General features: G+C 45.0%; 1 protein-coding gene across 2 annotated transcripts in view; it reads left to right on the forward strand.

Annotated features, from left to right (window-relative positions):
• Positions 1-21,792, forward strand: part of Sidt1 (SID1 transmembrane family member 1) — a 97,676-nt gene that overhangs the window by 32,922 nt on the left and 42,962 nt on the right. For both annotated transcript variants that reach the window (XM_052158082.1, XM_052158081.1), the window contains exons 2-7: positions 2,380-2,501; positions 3,484-3,654; positions 11,710-11,755; positions 17,203-17,304; positions 18,107-18,190; positions 20,097-20,184. In XM_052158082.1, coding sequence (XP_052014042.1) covers positions 2,380-2,501; positions 3,484-3,654; positions 11,710-11,755; positions 17,203-17,304; positions 18,107-18,190; positions 20,097-20,184 — 613 coding nt within the window. The remainder of the gene's footprint in view (positions 1-2,379; positions 2,502-3,483; positions 3,655-11,709; positions 11,756-17,202; positions 17,305-18,106; positions 18,191-20,096; positions 20,185-21,792) is intronic.

Raw genomic sequence — 21,792 nt, forward strand, 5'->3', positions numbered from 1 at the left:
CATTGAGGGTGGGGCTTAGTCAAAGAGGGCATTGAGGGTGGGGCTTAGTCAAAGAGTATTGAGGGTGGAGCTTAGACAAAGAGGGCATTGAGGGTGGGGCTTAGTCAAAGAGCATTGAGGGTGGTGCTTAGTCAAAGAGGGCATTGAGGGTGGGGCTTAGTCAAAGAGGGCATTGAGGGTGGTGCTTAGTCAAAGAGGGCATTGAGGGTGGGGCTTAGACAAAGAGGGCATTGAGGGTGGGGCTTAGTCAAAGAGCATTGAGGGTGGTGCTTAGTCAAAGAGGGCATTGAGGGTGGGGCTTAGTCAAAGAGGGCATTGAGGGTGGTGCTTAGTCAAAGAGGGCATTGAGGGTGGGGCTTAGACAAAGAGGGCATTGAGGGTGGGGCTTAGTCAAAGAGCATTGAGGGTGGGGCTTAGTCAAAGAGGGCATTGAGGGTGGGGCTTAGTCAAAGAGCATTGAGGGTGGGGCTTAGTCAAAGAGGGCATTGAGGGTGGGGCTTAGTCAAAGAGGGCATTGAGGGTGGGGCTTAGACAAAGAGGGCATTGAGGGTGGGGCTTAGTCAAAGAGCATTGAGGGTGGGGCTTAGTCAAAGAGGGCATTGAGGGTGGGGCTAAGTCAAAGAGCATTGAGGGTGGGGCTTAGTCAAAGAGGGCATTGAGGGTGGGGCTTAGTCAAAGAGGCCATTGAGGTGGGGCTTAGTCAAAGTGGGCATTGAGGGTGGGGCTTAGTCAAAGGGCATTGAGGGTGGGGCTTAGTCAAAGAGGCCATTGAGGGTGGGGCTTAGTCAAAGAGGCCATTGAGGGTGGGGCTTAGGATCTGGAAGGAGGGAGGGTGGAATGGCTGAGAAGAACAGTGTGAGGAGGCGGAAGAAAGGACCAGGCAGGACCCTCAGGTTTCATAGACGAACAGCTGCATTCTGGAACTGTCCATCACAGAAAGGAAAGTCAAAAGTGAAGGAAATGTGAAACTTCACGTAGCCACGTTGAGTTTGAGAGGCCTGCAGAAATCCCAGTTGAACAAAGAGGTCTGCACTGGAGATGGAGTTTGAGCAATTATCAGCAGCAACACAATTTCCATGGAAACACCGCGTAGGCACAGGAAATGCTCCCCCGGGAGCAAGCATTTCTTATCAAATTAATAAATTACTCTTCTGCTGGGCTGACGCTGAAAATGTGAAGCAGTGGCTTGGTCAGGGAGAACGGAGAGATCGAAGTGCCGGGTACAACACTCTGGCTGTTCTGTTTCCCCTCAGCCTGCATTTGAAATGTGTGGTAGATCTTCTTTTCCAGAGAGAGGGAGGGAGTGTGTGTGTGTGTATGTGTGTGTGTGTGTGTGTGTGTGCACATGCATGTTTGCAAGTGTAGGCACATGTGTACACATGTGTGTACATCTGGAGGCCTGGAGGTGGTGGATGAGAGGCATCTTCAATAACTGCTCCAGTTCTGAGGCAGAGACCAAGCCAAAGCTGGTAGAGCTAATCCTTCTTGTCAGTTTGCTCCAGGGCTGGCCCAGGGCAGAAAGGCGGCCTGGTCCACCCAGCATTTAACTTGACTTCTAGGGATCTAAACCCTGGTTTAGCCACCGAGCTGGCTGATAAGCCATTTTACTGGCCCCCTAATGAGGAAACTTTGAAGAGAGAATAAAGCTAACAGACCCGTACAGTAAAATGTCATGTGGAAGACTGACTTTTAATCTCTCTTTTACTCTTCTCTATTTTCCTCCATTATTTTCTATATTTCATATGGTATTGTAACATTTTTAAGGAAAATGCCCAAACCCTGTAGCTCCAGAAGCAGACTTAGTTTCATCCATGGTCACACTGTGTGCTCCTGTGGGCTGCTGGGGAGGAAGGGTGTGCTAGTGACCTATTTACCCCCGAGCAGGGGGGACTCAGCCTCTGTGGGATGTGCTGCAGGAGGGAGAGGGCGTGGCAGACTATCTCCCAGGCTGTTCAAAGGAATGGAAACAGACTGATTTACCACACCCAAACCCAAAGTTTGTCAGCAGCTGGGGCGGGGAGGGGGTCTTGTAGAGTATGAGGCTCATTGGGGATTGCGATTTTGAGATTATTTATATTTATATTCAAATAAGAAAAAATACATCCACCTCTTTCTCTTTCTCTTCTGGAGTTCTTCTTGAAGCCTTATGTTGACTGCTTAGCTCAAACTCCTCAGCCCCTCTGCCTCATCACAGAATAATTGAATCAGAATCTTAATCAGATTATATCCAATGCATCAATTATTTCCCGGGGCAGTTTCAACACGTGGTCAAGGTTGAGGCCCACTCCAGATAATAAAAGACAACTTGGGGTGTTTGGGGGTACCTGTCATGGGAAGAAATGTGAGGACTCAGTGAGCCTGCTTTCACCCGCCTCACAGGTGACGGCCGTGCGGGTGCACGTCAACAGCTCCTCTGACAATCTGGACCACCCAGTGCTGGTTGTGGTTCGCCAGCAGAAGGAAGTTCTGTCCTGGCAGGTCCCTCTGCTCTTCCAAGGACTGTGAGTATTCTCTGCCCAGGTGACTTCCCTGCATGCGACACTCTTCAGTGTCCTTAGACTTAGCCAGGTTTTCTGTTCTGTTCTGTTCTGTTTTGTCTGGTTTTTCCCCCTTAGCCAGAAGAGAACTCAGGCATGCAAATGCCAGGGTAGTGCAGGCCAAATGCAAGCAATGGGTGCCCCAAGGCTGGTCAGTGGGACACATTTCTGTCCTCTCTGAATTTCAGATGAGCACTCTGCCCAGATTTTTCAGCACCTAGGAGAATTTACACCATCTGAAAAATCTGCCATGATATTCTATTCCCTCTTTTGAAAATGGATCGTCCCGTAGCCAGTCAATGTATGAGCAGCCCCAACCCGCACAACCTGTACTTAGAAAGGCCTTTTCTGTGTGCTTCTTCGCTCTGGTATTTACAGAGCAGAGCCAAGAGGGAGGTTCAGGAAGACACCATGAAAACAACAGAACTCTCTGCCCTGGCAGAGTACCTGTTGTGCCGAGGAGAGTTCATTGAAGCGTTGTGGCACCAATACAAAGCCCAGAAGGGGTAGGGAAAGAGGCAGCTGGTGAAGCAATATTTCACAGTTTTTAAAGCTTCTGGAATTTGAGCGCTAAATACTAAGTTTGATTGTTTCCACTTGAAAACAGTGAAACTGGAAAAAGAAAAGACTCCGTTGGCTGCTTAATTAGGAGGTTTCCTTCCTCAGATTTTAGTGTTTTTCCTTGAATGACTTGAGAGTCTAAAATAGACACACTGCTAAGTATATTGTTCGGGACATAATAGTTCCTATGTCCCTGTCACACCATGGATGTCAATAACAGGGGTTCCAGGATTGCTATCGGTGGTCCCAGCCTGAAATTGAAAGCATAGAGCTTAAAGCCAAATTAGAGGGAAATAGAGCTGTAGGTCCTGGCAGGTCCCTGCTAGCACTGTCCCTGCCTCTGATCACAGTGTCTCCTCCTTGCTGATGTTGTCTACACCTACAGATACCAAAGGAGCTACAACTACCAGGAAGTCAGCCGCACTCTATGTCCTTCAAAAGCAACCAATGAGACGGGCCCTTTGGAACAGCTGATCTTCGTAGATGTAGCATCCATGGCTCCCCACGGTGCCCACTACAAGTTGCTGGTCACCAAAATCAAGCACTTCCAGCTCCAGTAAGTAGGTGAATGTGCCTCTCAGCTTTCAGGTCTGGTTTGCCTGTGGATACTCGTGTCAGCGGCCTTCTTTACAGATGACCTGAACATTCTTCCAACCTGAGCTCAACTTGAACCTTCAGGGAAGCCTTGCTTCTGCCAGTTGTACCTTTGATTTCTTACTGTTACCTGATGGACGGTAGCCAGTGTGAGTTGCAGAGATGATTTTTCAGTGAGGTAATTTGATCCCTCAGAAAGGAGGCTGTATAATTGAAGTCACTTGGTCATAGCTCTCAACAAGTGCTAAGGAATCACATGAAAATCTATTCTGCCACTTTGTTTTCTGTTTTCACTTTCTCGTGTAGTATGGCTCTGTGGCATCAAACAGACCGTGCAAGCATTATGAAACACACAAGCCCGAGGAGAGGTAGTAGGTGGGCTGTGTGTATTTCTTCTTTCTTGATTCACCAACTTTGTTGGCACCCCAGAAATCCAGAGGATGGTAGTCATGGAGTCCGGATGAGGGCTGTGGTAAGAACCAGACTCCAGGTATTGACAATGAGCCCTGACATTGCAGCTTCTGCCACACAGTTCTGAATGACAGACTAGAATACAGACGTCCAGAGATTTTTGCTGTTCTTATCTGAGACGGGGGTTGACCTATGCTGCCAGGCTAGCCTCGGACTTCTAGGCCCAAGCAATCCATCTTCAAACCTCTACTTCCTAAGAAGCTGTGACAAGAAAGATATCTCACCACATCTAGCTCTGAGGTCCAGAAAGATGCTAGGATCTTGTCCAAACTCACAAAAACAGGAAAAGACAAAAATCCAAGCTGGACGCTGTTTCTGGCTTCCTGTTCTAAGACTGTCTCCTCTTAACACACCCTTCTTTCCCTTTAAATTACATCATTCCAAATTTACACCTCCATAAATATGCTCCTCAATTGCACGAAGCATCTGTTTACTCTAATTCAAATCTTAAAATCAGACAGCTGTGCCTTTAAACGTTCTTCCCACTCTTTTCACACACGTGTATGCCATCGTCCCAACAACTCCCAATAGCAATGGGCCATTCTGTGTCCTTAGGGTTGGTAGTTATAGGCAGGGAACGGTGGGAGGGGGCATTGTAGGAGCAGGCAGCCACTGGATGGTAGGAGGGACATAGGGTAGGGGTAGGGGGAACATAGGGAGGCACTGAGAATACAGTTGTCTGCGTTGCACTATTAGTAGTGTGAGGGATGTGTGGGATGAGAGAGAGGCAGTGTGGGATGCGGAGAGGTTAGAAGACTGATGCAATGAATGGTCAGGGTAGAGAGTGAGGAGGCGTCTTGAAAAATGTAGGAGGCAAAATTCACAACACTTGAATGACTATGAAGGGAAGGGGAAATGGGGGTGCAGAGAATGGCGTCACGTTTGGGTAGAGGAAATGAAGATTGAACAGTGACTGTATGATTGATCTCAAGCAGGAGCGACTTCACGTAGAACCTGGTCAAGGAGAGTCACAGCTGACCTCTTCCCCTTCTCTTCCTGGCTTAGAAGGCACTTGAAATGTAGAAATTACCAGAACTTCGCTTGAATGAGACACCTTTTGATCTTCAGCTGCACTTTTTTGCTTTATGGGGAATGTCAGATGCTGTGACTTACAACATTACCAACAAGCTCACACCATACTCCCATATGTACACTGGACCCTCGACACTGTGGCCCAACAGTCCAGGGCGGAGTCAGTCTCGCTGGCTGCAAAGCTGTGGGCTGATCTGTTCTTAAGGGCTTTACCTGGGTTTGTTATATGAAGGGGAAAAGACTCCATCCCAGCTGAAGTAGAAGACCGACTGGCTGGCTTTGAAGCATTACTAGTGATTGCAGTCTGAGCTAGGTGCTTCCAGATTTGGGCCTCTTATTCAAGTAATAAAGGTACACAGATTTCTGATTTTGAAAAAACGATTCAAAAGAAAGTCAATAGTACAGATCAGAAATTTGTGATCAGGAGTCACAGACCACGCAAGAGTACTTAAAGGCCTTGGGTGTTATTTGGGACTCCCTTTGATGGGGTTCAAGAACAGGAGGAGTGTGGTTGATAAGGGCATATCACAGATGGTTCTGTTTTGATTGACAGGCATAGGTTATGTAAGCCTTTGGTCATTGCACATGTCCTCTCTCATGATGCATCAGATCTTGATCATACGATGCTTAACTATGCACAGACCCAAGATGGTAAACAGGCGATTCTCCCTAAATCTTCACTCAGAAGACACAGGAATTCAAAAGTAGCTCAGGCCTGACTGGCCACCCTTCTGTTCATGCTCAGAGATATCTAGAGTAAGATTAAATAGAAACTGCCAGTTCTTGGTGATCATTAAGGGGAGTGGGGAACTTATTCGTTTGTTTGGAGGACACTGTGCATGCAGCTCAATGCAGAAAGGGATCCTAATCTTACCGGCTGCTGGGTGCATCATTAGGAGAGAAGTGAGTACAAATCCCAAACCAAGTGGAGTCCCAGGCTGCTAATCTGTTCCTTATGGCAATAGAGTCTCAAGATAACCAGGGCCAAACAAATGGGAAGCAATCTTCGGCAGAGATGTGTGATTTGGTACTCGAACGCACTTCTCCATTACCTCTCTCCAGCTTGCCCAGCACATGGCTGTGACTTCTAATAGGATTATAAATGGAGGTACGGTTATCCCGCCTACATCCCTCCTCCTCCTATGGCTTGGCCTTGGCCTTGTTCTCTAAACCTCAGGGTGTGTTGACAAACTCCTCATGAAGGGCCAAAGTAAAGAGTGGACAGCAGGGATCTTCTTCTATGACTAGAAAGCTGGAAGATGACCTGCTGGCCGTTAACAAATTGACCCAAATAAAACAAAAGAGAAATTCTCTGCTGGAATTCTAGAGAGCACAGAAAGGGGACAGAGCGAACTAGCAGGGGAGAAGAGTCATGGGTGAGAGGAGGGACAGAGGAACAGCTCCCTGAAGAGTGAGGGGCTGAGCAGGGCTGGAGAGTTCTCTGCACGTGGCTCCGCTAAGGACTGAGACCTGCTGGCAATGAAGTTGAGGGATAGCCAGCCGGAATTAAGGATGATGAAAGAGTCTAAGAAGGAAAGAGTGACAACCAGTGCCAATGATGAGTCTTAGTTAGGGTTTCACTGCTCTGAAGAGACACCATGACCAAGGCAACTCTTATAAAGGACAACATTTAATTGGGGTTGACTTTTTAATTGACAGTTTCAGAAGTTCAGACCATTATAATTGAGGGGGCTTAAAAAGAGGAGGTTGGAGGGGGGTTAAGGGAGTGTGGCACGGCGGCGTGGGGAAGGGGATGCCCAGGCGGGCCCTTGCCTGGGGACCTCTGCCCCCTGAGGGACCACACACACATAGGCATGGTATAGAATAGAGTTTATTCAGAGTAGGGAATGGGAGTTAGTGGAGAGAGAGAGAGAGAGAGAGAGAGAGAGAGAGAGAGAGAGAGAGAGAGAGAAGTGGAGTGGAGGCCGGCCATGACCACGTGGAGGGGGGTAGGAGAGCCCAAGGGGCAGAGGGGTGAGTGTATGTGGGAGAGGGGAGGAGAGAAAAGAGGGAGAGGAGGGGCAAGTAGCCAGATCTCTGGGGCGGGGCATACCTGGCTATTGCTAGGTAGGTGTGGGGTGGAGCTTAGACAAAACACCAACACTAATCATGGTGGGAAGCATGGCAGCATCCAGGCAGACTTGGTGCTGGAGGAGTCAAGAGTTCTTCTACATCTTGATCCAAAGGCAGCCAGAAGGATACTGTCTTCTGCAGGACCAGGAGGGGACCTCTTACACACTGGGTGAGGCTTGAGCATTAGGAAACCTCAAAGCCCATCTACAGAGTGAAACCCTTCCTCCAACAAGGCCACACCTCCTAATAAGGCCACTTCCTACGGGCCAAGCATATTCAAACCACCATAGTGAGAATGACCTTATGAAATTTAGTGAACTTATCTAGTAGTAGTAGTAGTAGTAGTAGTAGTAGTAGTTAGGGTTAGGGTTAGGGTTAGGGTACGTACCTGTAGTCCTAGCACTTTGAAGATAAAGGCAGGAGGATCAGAAAGAAGTTCAAGGTCATCCTCAGCTATGCAGCAAGTTTGAGACCAGCCTGGGCTACGTGATACCCCATGTCAAACAAATGCACCAGACCCCGTACCCCAGAATTTCAGTGCATGCTCCCTCTTCACCCTATCCAGTCTGCCTCATAGTCATTAATTCATCTTGCCTTGTCTCAATCCTCCTTTCACTCCCTTTAGGTTTCTAGTAGGTGTTTTTTCAGGTCTTAACCTGCAATGTTTGTTCGTGATTTCAGGGCCTCGTAGGGTTGCAGCAGGGTGCTTGCCTAGCATCCATGAAGGCATGAGTTAGCCACCCAGCACTACCCAGACTGTGTGGGATCCCATGCCTGGAACTCCACCATTTAAAGTGAAGGCAGGAAGATCAGAAGTTCACGGTTATGCTCTGCAAGTTTGAGGCCAGCCTGAAATACACCAAATCCTGTTCCAAACCATACACATACAAAAGAAATTTGGATATTTCTTTATAATAACAGTAGAAAATTTGACCAGCCATCTCCAAGAAAATCTCCTATTGCACATGGAGCATGGTTCTCTTCCTTTCAGCATGGCAAGGCTGGAGAGATGGCTCAGCAAAAACAAACAAACAAACAAACAAAAAAACAAAAATTCACTACTCTTCCAGAGGGTCAGAGTTTGGTTCCCAGCCCTAACATGGTGGCTTATAAACACCTGCCACCTCAGTTCAGAGGCTCTGACATCTTTTTCTGACCTCTGCAGGCGCCCACACATATGTCATACACACACACACACACACACACACACACACACACACAACACGCACGCACACACATACACACACTAAAATTAAAATAAATCTTTAAAAATTTCCAACATGGAGTGAGGAGGGACATCTGAGGCTCCACCTCCAGCCATGGACCCTGTTGACAGTTGATGGCTGCTACAGTAGGGAAAGTCACTTTTCTTCAAGGGGTGACCAGGTGACCACCAGCACGTTGGCCATGCCCTAATGGGTAACCCCTCAGCCACACTTTTTTGAAGAAGGAGGAGAAGGAGGAGGAGGAGGAGGAAGACGAGGAGGAGGAAGAGGAGGAAGAGGAGGAGGAGGAAGAGGAGGAGGAAGAGGAGGAAGAGGAGGAGAAGGAGGAGGAGGAAGAGGAGGAGGAGGAGGAAGAGGAGGAGGAGGAAGAGAAGGAGGAGGAGGAGGAGGAGAAGGAGGAGGAGGAGGAGTGATATACTGGGCAGATGCTGGGGGAATTGAGTCGGGGCAGAAATGTTCAACATATGCTATAGACATCTACAAGACATTCAAAGAATAAAAGATTTAACTAAGAAAAATATGGTGGATACCAATAGAGAATCACATTTAATGTTGACTGACTTCTGGCCTCCCCTCCCACGTGTGTGGGTACCCATGAACATGGGTGCTAGCGAATGTGTGCACGAGCGCACAAACACACACACACACGGGGGGGGGGGCGAGTAAGGGGAGAACTTAGTTGGATTAGTCTGTTACTTATTTTGAAATGATAAAGACAAATGAAGGAGCAGAAAGGGCAAAGCTGATAAATAAGAGAGTTGATATATTTTAGCTGAGTGCCAGAGACAGGAAGAAATAGTGGGCTCCAGCCCTTCTGGTCCCACCCCAGAAGGATGAACCCTGGAAAACAGGAGGGACCAGGAGGGCTGGCCAGAAGGGCGGGGATTGGAAGGGAGCTCACAACAGGTGGCAATCAGCAGTTAACAGGGAATGACAGTGTGAAGTCCATGGTGCAGAGTAATAGTACACCATTTCCTTGAGCAAGCAAAGTGAGATTTGGAACACCCTCTGCGCCCTGCCAGGAGCTCGCTGATGAAACTTAAGGTCTTGTGACTTTCCTCACTCAAAACTACTGACCGTTTGTCCCTGACTCTCCACGAACTCTTTTCTTCTGTTCTTCTATTGTATTACTCTCCTATAAACACTTCTTTCTTCTTACTCCATCCCTCTGCATGCCTTTCTGTCTACTCTTTCCCCCATCTTCCTTCCTATATGTAGCACCTCTCCTGACGCAGAAGTCTTTCCTTTCCCTTCTTCCCTTACTCTAACAGCCAAAGCAGCTGAACAAAGTTGGGTTTTAATCTCTTGTGTAAACATTTGTTTCCCCTGTTTAGTTTTGAAACCAACGAATGGAAACTTTGATGCCCCTTGCTCTAACGCTAAAGATGCCAGTGAGTTTCCTTTGCTTTGTGCTGTTAACTAGAGGGGGCCTGTGATAAGATACAGCTTGCTCACCTCAGTCAGGGCCACCCTAGCAAATATTGTTTCATCTCCATGGACATACTGTTGATTCTGTAGCTACTGTTAGCTCTGGAAAATAAAAACAAACAGAAGGCCTAAATGTTTCTGTTATAAAGACAATAAAACCCAAGGAACCAAAGCGAACAAACAAAAACAAAACAAGAAAACAGAAAGTCTTTGTTAATCCAGTATTATAATTAGAATTCAAATCATGAGGGACATTTATAAAAATCAAATCCCTGTTCAAAGTACACAGATTGCTTCAGGAAATCTCATGCTTTCTGTTGCTAGAAAGTCAGCGTTGACTTTGTTTGTCATTCCTCTGATCTGGCAAAGAGAGCATTAAAGGTCCCATGTGTCCCTGCTAACAGCAGGTGGCCCATCCAAGATTTGAAATGGCTTGTCCCAGCCACACACAGCACAGCACATCACAATCATTTGATAGTGATGCTGGCATCTTTAGATGTCTTGAGGTCGGAAGTTTACTACAGTGCTCCTGTAGAACTATGCACAGTCACCTACATAGGTAGAAATTTATGCCAAGAGTTAATATATAAAAATTGCACCCATTTCTGCGAGCTCACTTCTGAGACCAGGCCAATGGCAGCCCCAACCAACAGACATTACCCTTGTAAATGGTGCTCAAACTTTATGACTTTAAGTAATGTTACTTATTATAAGCATCTTCCCTAAGTGTTTTGACATACCATTTCTAAAGAAATTGTTAATTTTTAAACAATTTCATTTTAATAAGAGGAATATTGGCAGTGGGAAGAAAGTCGTCAGAGAATCCTAGGGAATGAGGTGGTGAAGAGCCCAGAAGTGCAGCTTCAGACTGAGCAATGCAAGGAGGGAGACACATTGGGAGAGTGGCCTTTTATCCTCTTGGGAACTCAGGTGTGGTGGATTCAAGCGTGATCTATAGCACTGAGGTCAAAGCCATCAAGAGCATACGCAAACGAGCAGCCCTAGCAGAAAACAAATTTGTCTTTGAATTTCCCAGCCTCTTGAAATACTTCGCAGATGTTCATACCAGAGAGCGCTTGATGCTACAAAGTCTTATGCCTCTTACAAAATTCTAGCTCTCTCCCTCTCTGTGCCTGGATCCCTGCTGTCTTAGTATATGATAAAACTATTCACAGTAAGTTCTACTTAGAGAGCAAGTAACTTGGTTGTGTTCTTTGGGTGGTACCTTTATTTTTATAGATGGGCTTTAGAAGACAAAGCTAAAGTCTAAGAGGATGAAATTTTGGAGAATTCGGCAGGTGTTGCAGGAGACTGGGGAGAAGTTTGGGGCAAGAAGAGCTTAGGGCTACTCCCGACGACAACTGTCCCACAGTGGCCATCTGGTCATCCTGATCTTAAAGCTCTGGACTTTTGCTGTGGATCCATCAAAGTTATTGTGGAGTGGCACCTACATTTCTCAAAAGGACTCACACCTGCATTTCCTCTCTTGCTACCCATGTCTCATGATTGATTTATTATATTACTTGATTGGAATGTCTTAAGAGCGTCCAAAGGCAATCACAACGACCTGATGGACATTTAAAGATTTAAAAACGACCTTCTCCCCCAGTTTCATCGTTCCTTATTGTCGAAAACACAGTCTCCTTGAAGTTCATCAGATTGCAGAACCAAATATTTTTTAAAAAGATTAAAGGCACTGTGCATCTAAGTTAAGGTGGTTCTCCTTTAAATAGCTAGTTCTTGCTTGCCAAATCATGCTTTCCTCTCACTTTACCTCTTTTTTTCAGGACAAATGTTGCCTTTTACTTCACTGCCAGCCCCTCCCAACCTCAGGTACGTAAAGGGTTCCCATAACAGGTTCTACCTGCTGGTGTTACACAGGGAAACCATGGGACAGGGAGAGTGAACTCGGTGTGTGTTACTATCCTGGATCTCGCATTATGCACTCTTAGTTGTTACTGAGGTCTTAGACACGGCATTTAATCTCAACACCTTTATTGGGATAAAATGGGAAGCACACTAGTGTTCCTAGGTGCATACGTCATTGAGTAAAATCACGGGTCTGCTATGTCGCAAGGGATGTTGGATGGTCGGTACTAGGGGCTATGGGAAGGATGAGGAGAAGCACAAACTCAGGGATGATAGACCTGGTGACTGGGATGGGGAGGGGAGACAGAGCACGGAAGGACAGCAGACATACGCAACGGCTGTCCTGAAAATATAAAAATAAGACAGATTTCCATTCCTGCCACGATATTGGCAGATTGGATTTGTGTCCCCATCAGTAAAAATAATTAGCTATTTTTATGTGTTCCTTTATAAAAAATAACCTCCAGCAGAACAGATATATGAATTTTTTGAGGTTGTTTTTCTGATGACATTTCTAACTGCTTTTTTTTCCCTTTCGTGGTTTCTGAAAGAATCTTTGCTATAACAAGTTCAAAATGGGTTCTTGGCCCTATATAGTGGTTCACACCATCACCTTATCAATGTGAACATCAACACCAAGGTGAGATAAATGTGAGTTAGAGGCCAGACTGAGCTACACAGCCAGCTACAAGCTTGCCTAGGCTGCTCACGAAGGCACCATCCTGAAACAAAAAGAAAAGACTAGTCTCCAGCCACAATACTTATCCTAGGTTTTTGAAGGCTTTATTATGAGTTTGATCATGAAAAGTTACCTAGCTTTTGTTCTGAATACAGGAAAACTGGTGATTAAGTAGTGTGGACTTTTGTAAGTTTATTACAATCACTGATGTGCTTGTAACTATAAGAGACAGGGGAAAACTTCATTTGTAGCTTCTGTCCATCCCTGGGGTATAAATTCCTCCCAGCGCTGCTTGTGTTGATTCCCCTGCAGGCTTTACAGCAGGCAGGGAAAACCAATCAAGGTGGGCTAAGGATGAAACTCGGCTCAGCCAGATTCTATCGGAACGGGCTCTGGAGTAGCAGGGCTTCTAGAGTCTGGCCCATATCATTTTACTTTAGCCATAATCAAGCACAGCACAATTTTAGGGGAAAAAAAAAGGTATTTTGGGTAACAGCTTAATCCCCAATACACAACAATTTAAGGTATATTTATGTTGAGATTCTTCACAAGGCATATCTGGTTCCTTTCAAAAAAATGGGTACTTTAGACTCAGAGATAGTGCCCAAGATTTAGGGTCTAGGGATTTTGACTGAAATAATCCTAAAGGCTGTGGGTGTCAGCACTGGCCTGGCTCTAAGATAACATAAAAGTCACTTAGGTTTGACATCATTCATAACAGATCAGTTTTATAGCCTAAAAGTAAATGCTCAAGATTTAGGGGAAAGGGTCTGGGATAAATGAAAACAAAAATTCTGGAAGATATGGGCAGAGCCTGTCTCATCAGACAGCAAGGGCTCACGAGGTTGTAGAGCTACATCATTCCTGACATTCTAGGAAGAGCATCTGTGCAGCCCTTGTTCCACTGCAGAGGAAAGCCATATGTTTAACTTCCCTGGCTTCTCTGGGGCTTATCTGTGTGCACAAGGCCTTTCTGTCCTCTCCGATGGCGGATTTCAAATGGCCCGCCATGGTGTCATTCATCATGTTGGAAATAGATATACAAAGCAGTAAACCTGTGTAAATGAACGCCCACTTTTGTATGTAGTTCTGGGGATTGAACTCTGGACCTTGCACATGCTAAGCAAGTGCTCTACCAGCTGAGCCACACGAAAAACTGGCCCTCAGCAGAACTAAGATGTAAAGTCTCTTTCTGTAAAAGTCATCCTATCTATGTGCATACTGACAGCCAAGGGCAAGAAAGGCAGCAGGCACACTCTGTTCTTAACAGTTAGTGACCATGTGAATTCAAGTGATAGTTAGGGAACCTAGATAGGTGTGTCAAGAATTAAGGGCGCTTTGCTGCTCTACAAGATTTGGTTCCCACACCGTTCATCGCAGTATCTGATTTTAATTCTAAGTAATATAGTGCTTTCTTCTGGCCTTCTGGGGCATTATATGCATGTGTATGCAGACAGACACAAGCAAAACATATGCCTAAAATAAAAACAGAATCTTTCTGATTAAAACATTTTGAGGCAGGGGTCTAAACATTCCTTTGGAGTTTGTAGTAATTTAGAGATAAACAAGACAGATAATAGTTTGACATATTTATAAATGTTCAAAGATATTGGCAGTTTACAAAAACACAGCTAGTGATATATGTTCATTGCTCACAGTAATGCTCTTGAGTTAGAAAGTATGGCTGTCCTGAGACCACCCTACAACCTCAAGGCTTCTCCTTGGAATGACCCTATAATGTGTGTATTTGAATCATGCTCCAAAATACAGTCATACACATCGTGGAAAGACTTTGTCTTAGTCAGGGTTTCTATTCCTGCACAAACATCATGACCAAGAAGCAAGTTAGGGAGGAAAGGGTTTATTGAGCTTACACTTCCACATTGCAGTTCATCACTAAAGGAAGTCAGGATTGGAACTCAAGCAGGTCAGGAAGCAGGAGCTGATGCAGAGGCCATGGAGGGATATTTCTTACTGGCTTGCTTCCCCTGGCTTGCTCAGCCTGCTTTCTTATAGAACCCAAGGGCACCAGTCCAAAGGTGGAACCACCCACAAGGGGCCTTCACCACTTGATCACTAATTGAGAAAATGCCCCACAGCTGGATCTCATGGAGGCACTTCCCCAAATGAAACTCCTTTCTCTGTGATAACTCCAGCCTGTGTCAAGTTGACACACAAAACTAGCCAGTACAATTGACCGCTTGTCAACTTGACACACAAACACATCATTAAGCCTCAACCCTTACTTTCGTATTCATCCCCAAGATCTAAATTACTTTAAAAGCCCCACAGTCTTTACATATTAAAAGTTAAATCACCTTAAAATATCCAATATCTTTAAAATTCAAAGTCTTTTAAAAATTTAAAGTCTCAACTGTGGGCTCCACTAAAATACTTTCTTCCTTCAAGAGGGAAACATATCAGGGCACAGTCACAACCAAAAGCAAAACTCAAACTCCAATAGTTCAATGTTTGGGATCCAACTCATGATCTTCCGGGCTCCTCCAAGGACTTGGGTCACTTCTTCAGCTCTGCCCTTTGTAGCACACAGCTTGTCTTCTAGGCTCCAGCTGCCTGTACTCCACTGCTGCTGCTGTTCTTGGTGGTCATGGCATGGTACTGGCATCTCCAAAATGCTGCTATCTTCCACTGTAATTAGGCTTCACCAATAGCCTCTCATAGGCTCTCATCAGGGTGACAAGCCTCTGCTCCTATGCATGACACCTTCAAGTCCTGGGTCATCAATTGCAACTGAGGCTGCACCTTCACCAATGGCCTTCCGTGGCCTCTCACTGTGCTAAGAGCCTCAGCTGCTCTTCATGACCCCTTCATGCCTTCAAAACCAGTACCATCTGGGTGACTCTTACACAGTACCAAGTCCAGCCACAGCATAAAATACAACTGTGGCTATCTCTGGAACACACTCTCTGTGCTCTCAGAAAACACTTCCAAGAAGATTTCATCTCAGTGATGCTGGTCTCTTCTTAATCACCACTAATTTCTTAGCTCCAGCTAACCAGGATCAATAGTCCCAGTAACACAAAGGTTTGCTTTAGTGGTTCTGGTATCTTTTTACTTACAGCTGATTCTTCAGCCCCCGCTAACCAAAACCACAGAATCTTCACAATCCAAACATGGCCACTTTAAGAGTCTTTAATCTTCCCTCTGAAATTTCACAAGCCAGGCCTCACTCTTCTGCACTGTTCGTAACATTGTCTTCCAAGCTCCTACAGAACATTCCACAGCTTTTCTGGCTCAAAGTTCCAAAGTCCTTCCACAATCCTCCCCAAAACATGGTCAGGTTGTCACAGGAATACCCCACTATGCTGGTACCAATTTGTCTTAGGGTTTCTATTCCTGCACAAACATCATGACCAAGAAGCAAGTTGGGGAGGAAAGGGTTTATTGAGCTTACATTTCCACATTGCAGTTCATCACTAAAGGAAGTCAGGATTGGAACTCAAGCAGGTCAGGAAGCAGGAGCTGATGCAGAGGCCATGGAGGGATGTTTCTTACTGGCTTGCTTCCCCTGGCTTGCTCAGCCTGCTTTCTTATAGAACCCAAGGGCACCAGCCCAAAGGTGGAACCACCCACAAGAGGCCCTCACCACTTGATCACTAATTGAGAAAATGCCCACAGCTGGATCTCATGGAGGCACTTCCCCAAATGAAACTCCTTTCTCTGTGATAGACTTCTAAACAGGAATGTGAATAGCATTTTTAAATTCTGACAATCTATAGTGAATTAGTTCTCAAAATAGTAAAGGCCATCTACAAAATTAAAATTTGACTTTTCAATCTCTTTTTATCTCTTTTCAAAAGTGATATATCTACTAGTTCTGTAAGATCAGAACTGTTTGTGTAGGTTTCCACAAAACCTTAATCACAAATTTGATGTTTCTTATACAGTTGCCACACTTGAAATTATTGGCCTAAATTCTCCACACACACACACATCTCCCATTTTTAAATGTGTTTAAAATGTTTAAAAGTTAGTGTGTTTTTCCATTGGATTTGTAACTGAGGTAGGTTTGCTAGTAATGCTGCTCGTGGGTTAGGAGAGATAGCTCAGCAGTCGAGAGGACACATTGCTCCTACAGAAGACTGAGGCGTGGTCACCAGCCCCCACCTTGGGCGGCTCACAAATGCACATAGCCTGCCTTCAGGCCTTAGTGGGCACCCTCTCTGGTCTTTGCAGGCACCCACACATGTCATGCACATGAGTGTGGGTTTAAGAAAGGCTGGGGTAAAGCTAATTCTTCCCTCTGATGAGGTCAAAATTCTTGAACAACAGGAACACCTTCTAGTCAAGGTGTGGTTTCGTATTTCACAGCTACCACACAGTAAGAACTGTTGTCTGGCATTACATCCTGTGTATCTCTGACTTTGAAAAAGGCTGGCAGCAGGGTGTCTGAGTAAAAAATAGAATGAAGCCCAGTGTAAGCTGGTTGACAAGAAACGTCCGAATCATAAAACGGAAAGGCAGCCTTGTGTGAATGGCCAGTTGCCTTCGCCGCTATCTTCCTCATGTCTGGCACAGCGCTCTGAGGGGAACAGCTCATTGCTCAGTATGTATGAGGTGAACAGACGCCTGAAACAGTGACCAGTCACTGAGCTCTGTGTCAGAAATCCACACATAAGAGCAGGGAAAACAATCCCATGCGTGTGGGACGATGGGTTGAGTTTCTTTAAACATTTCCCAAGATTAATACATGTCTCTTTCTCATTCTCAGTATTTTCTATACAAATTTCCTGAAGACGTGGACTCCGTTATCATTAAAGTGGTGTCTGAGAAGGCTTATCCGTGTTCCGTTGTCTCGGTTCAGAATATCATGGTGAGCCCCGATACTGTTGTGTCAGCCTCCCAGCTTGTAAGACCATAGTGTTCCAGAGTAGACGGGCTGGGGACTTGTGTCCTCCTCTTACCATCCATCACCCCCAAATGGCAAATAATAACAAGGTATCAAATAACGCCCATGCACCCAAGTGGCAGTCATGTTTGCTGACACTGATGACCGATAAGAAGTAGCTGGCTTCTTACCAGTCCAAAGACAAATGGGCAGGAGACGGTGGACCAAGACCAAAGAAAACTCAGTTGTGAGTTCAATGAGAAAAATAAGATAAAAACCTACCACCTGTTTTGGTTTTAGATTGTTATCACAATCTTTTGTGTATTACAAAATGTTAACCACAAAAAGGGGGTAGGGGGAAATGTTATATACTTTAAAACAATCTTTTTATAGTTCTCTTGAATATAGAGTGATTCTAACATTTTAGGTCAAAGTCCAAGGTTTTGGGTTTTTTTTTTTTATTTGTTTTGTTTTGCTTTTTGTTTGTTTTTTGAGGCAGGGTTTCTCTGTGTAGCCCTGGCTGTCCTGGAACTCACTCTATAAACCAGGCGTGCCTCAAACTCAGAGATCCACCTGCTTCTGCCTCCCAAGTGCTGGGATTAAAAAGTGTGCGCCACCCTGCCGTGCAAAGCCCAAGTTTTAAAAGGACCATTTTGTGAATGGTCTACAGAAAAGTGTCATGGTGTCTAGAGTAATTTGATTGCCCTGGCCTGCGATGGAGGTGGCCTACCGATGACAGCTGCCTGTGGAGGTGCAGCAGGTGACTCTTGTCTCTCATGTGCTTTAGTGCCCAGTGTATGATCTGGACCACAATGTGGAGTTCAATGGTGTCTATCAGTCCATGACCAGGCAAGCTGCCATCACGCTGCAGGTGAGTCGTTGCTTCTGAGGTCACAACAGTCGTGGGGCCCAACTGATAGTCACTTGCCCGCTGGAAACCTGTTCATCGTGGTCCTTGGATCTCTTTTCTTTCTGATGGGTTTAAAAATAAATGGTGTTCTGCTTGCACTCAGTGCCTGGGTGGTGGTGGGCGACGCTACCCTTCCAGGTGTTCTTTTATCCCCTTGGGGGTTCTTGGGACTCTACAGTGTGGTAGGACATATATCTGACAGATTGCTTATAGGGATGAGGCCAGGTGGTTCCAATTTATTCAATGAGGCGTGGTAATTTAGGATAAAGTTTATTACAGCCATTTAAAGCAATTGAACATATTATAATAATTTCTACCAGTAGCACTCACCAAAAGTTGGATTGAACTCTAGACAAAATAACAGATCCCAAGGCATATGGGCCCTATTTGGGGAGCACTTTGTCCTTTTGGTATTTGTAACTAAACTGATACTTCAGTGGTGTTTTAGAGCAAAAGTGGATATACATTATGTCATCATATTCCAAGAAACAGTCTATCCCAGTCTCTAGATTGGTACTTAAGAAATCTGTGACCTGAACTGTCCCTGTAGCCTAAGGCAACATTGCTTGTTGATTAATACATGAAAAATGGAGAGAAGCTATGTGTAATTTAGATATCAGGCCTAAAATTTTCTATCAGTCAAACTTCAGGTTTTGAGCATCAAGGATTTAATAGCCTTATTATTCATGTTTATTTCTTCCTTAGCATAGGCGAATGATGTGATCCTCCAAATATAAAAGGACAAAACAAACAAACAACAACAGAGTAGATGTTCATTTGCTTTCCAGTGCTGTATAAAACACCATGACCAAAAGCAAACTGGGGAAGAAGAGGTTTATTTGGCTTATACCTCACCTCCATATCACAGTTCCTCATGCAGGAAGGCAAGGCAGGAATGTGGGGCAGGGAATGAAGCAGAAGCCATGGAGGAATGCTCCTTCCTGGCTATCTTTCCATGGTTCGCTCCACTGGCTTTTGTTTTGCACAACCCAGGACCACCTGCCTGGGTCACCATCCACAGTGGGCTGGGCCCTCCCACATCAATCATTAATCAAGAAAATGTTCCACAGACTTGCCTATTATAGACCCATCTTAGGAAGACATTTTTCTCAGTTGATTATCTCTCTTCCCGGGTTGATGAAAGGCACAGCATAGCCACGCTGGCAGTAGGGCCTCCTTCAGTGAATTTGGCAGTAAACTGTTATTCTTTTTCTGGACTTACGCTTCAGTTTTATACATTTTCTCAGAGAACCAAACACAATATCAGAAATTTGAGCATGACAAAAATGCCTGGATTAAAGGACTATAATGTACGGTTCTATTTATTTAACTATTTACTGCATGATTTTAGACAAGTTACTTTTAAAACTAAAACTGATAAATTCCTGGATGCGTCCATGTAATGCCAGCATGCAGGAATGCTGAAGCAGGAGGATCAAGAGTTCAAGGCCAACCTGGGTTACATAGCAAGACCATCTCAAATATATGTATGTATATGTATATGTATATGTATATGTATATGTATATGTATATGTATATGTATATGTATATGTATATGTATATACAAATGCCATTGGATAATCTAGGCAATTGATGCTATGGCTTGTTGTGTTTATTATAGTACTAAGTCCTCACAGGAGCACAGATTTTTAAATTCTCCATGTATCCACTTATATTCATTTCTTGGATGGAGTACTCTTCATGGATGGTCTGGAGCAGAGTGTGAGAATGTCGGAACCCTTTCTGGGGACTTAGAGAGCAGGGGTGACCTGTTCTTTTCTTCCTTTCCCTTACTTCCCCACCCCCACTGTCTCCTCCTGGCTGTCTTTCTTCCCTGGGAATCATGAGATTGTTCTGTCTTACCCAGAAGAAGGATTTCCCAGATGAGCAGTTCTTCGTGGTGTTTGTGATAAAACCTGAAGATTATGCCTGTGGCGGATCCTTCTCCATCCAGGGTAAGAGGCACTGAGGGACACTTGGGAGGGAAGGAAAGGAGGCCAAAGCTCATCTCTAGTTCTCACTGAGGGCCTAACAGGAGCGACTTGACAAGGCACTCCAGAGACATTTAGATAAAAAATAAAATAAAGTTAATTCCATTGCTAAAGGTAGTATGGCTACCACAAAAATGTCCCTTCATACCTTCAGCTTTCTAATATAATACTTTAATGCCTTGAGTATTTTATACAATGTATTTTGATCATATTCAACCCCCACTTCTATTCCTAACTCTTCTCAGATCTACCCATTACCTCCCTACTTTCTCCCAACGTCATGTCCTCTTTAATGTGTATTTTGTTAAATAACACACAGAGCCCAGTTTGTAATGACTATTCCTGGGTGTGGGCTCATCCACTGGAGGATGGTCAGTTTATCAGGGGCCGCCCTTTTCCCCTTATACAGAAGCCATCCACTGTCAATAGCTCCTCAGTAGAGTTCATGAGCTCCTATCCCCCTCAATGCTAGAATGTTGAGTGAATCGATTTTGTGCAGCTTTTCAATTTTTTAAAAGTCTTGTACTAGTCTATATAAAGTGAGGTCACTTAGTAAGCATTTCCCTTGCTTCTATGATGTAAATGCAAAAGGGTCTGTTTCTGGGGCCAGTGGGGTGCTGCCAACTCACCTGAGCTCTGTCCCTGGATTCTATGTGGTAAAAAGAGAAACTCAACTGCAGTAAGTTGGCCTCCATAAACATGCACACACACACACACACACACACACACATGCACACGCACACGCACACACACACACACACACATGCACACACACACACACACACACACACACACGCACACACGCGCATGTTCAGAAATAGAATAAATGAAATAAAAACATTTTTAAAGTCCACTTCCTAAGAAGGAGTCACTACTATGCATCAGCAGTCATCCTTCCACAAGGACGTGCAAGGAAAATCTAGTTTATCCCAGTTGTCAAAATTGTACCTCACAAGACAGTAAGAAAGCCAAGTGTGATGACTTATCCCAATAATGAGGGGTTATATAAGCTCTGATGCAAATGCAAAGAATTGCGTTGCCTAGAGAGTAGAGCAGACTGTTAATTGAGAACACAGACCTCCCTGCTAATGGGCCACATGTCACCTACACAGAGGGTGTCCTCTGTTGAGTGTATTATGGCTCCCTTGGCGTCAGGTGACATTTCTATGTGTGTGTACTTTAATCTCTTAATTATGTAACTCTATAGGCTTACCAGCGTCGTCTAATGTTCCTGAATAAAATCCAGGGCCTTTGATGATTGTGTAAAGAAAAACATTTTTGCTGGCTAGGAAAAATGCAAGCTAAGGAGGATGTGGCTGTCTGGTTTGGGCATGTTTCTCTTGAGATGTCTGTGGACATCAGGAGAAAGGTCAAATCTTTCACAATGGAGAAGGAAAACTGCCATTCTATTACATTTACGTCAGTTGGTGCTACCGAAATGCACCCAAGCAAAGGCCAATCTGAGCGTCTTCACCAGAGACACACCTGACATGTTAGATGTTGGACCTTCCTCCAGTTCTCGTACATCAGTCAGAGTGGACTCTGTATAATACAACTGTTCAGACCCATATC

This window comes from Apodemus sylvaticus, chromosome 15 (assembly GCF_947179515.1).
Source record: "Apodemus sylvaticus chromosome 15, mApoSyl1.1, whole genome shotgun sequence".
Taxonomy (NCBI): domain Eukaryota; kingdom Metazoa; phylum Chordata; class Mammalia; order Rodentia; family Muridae; genus Apodemus; species Apodemus sylvaticus.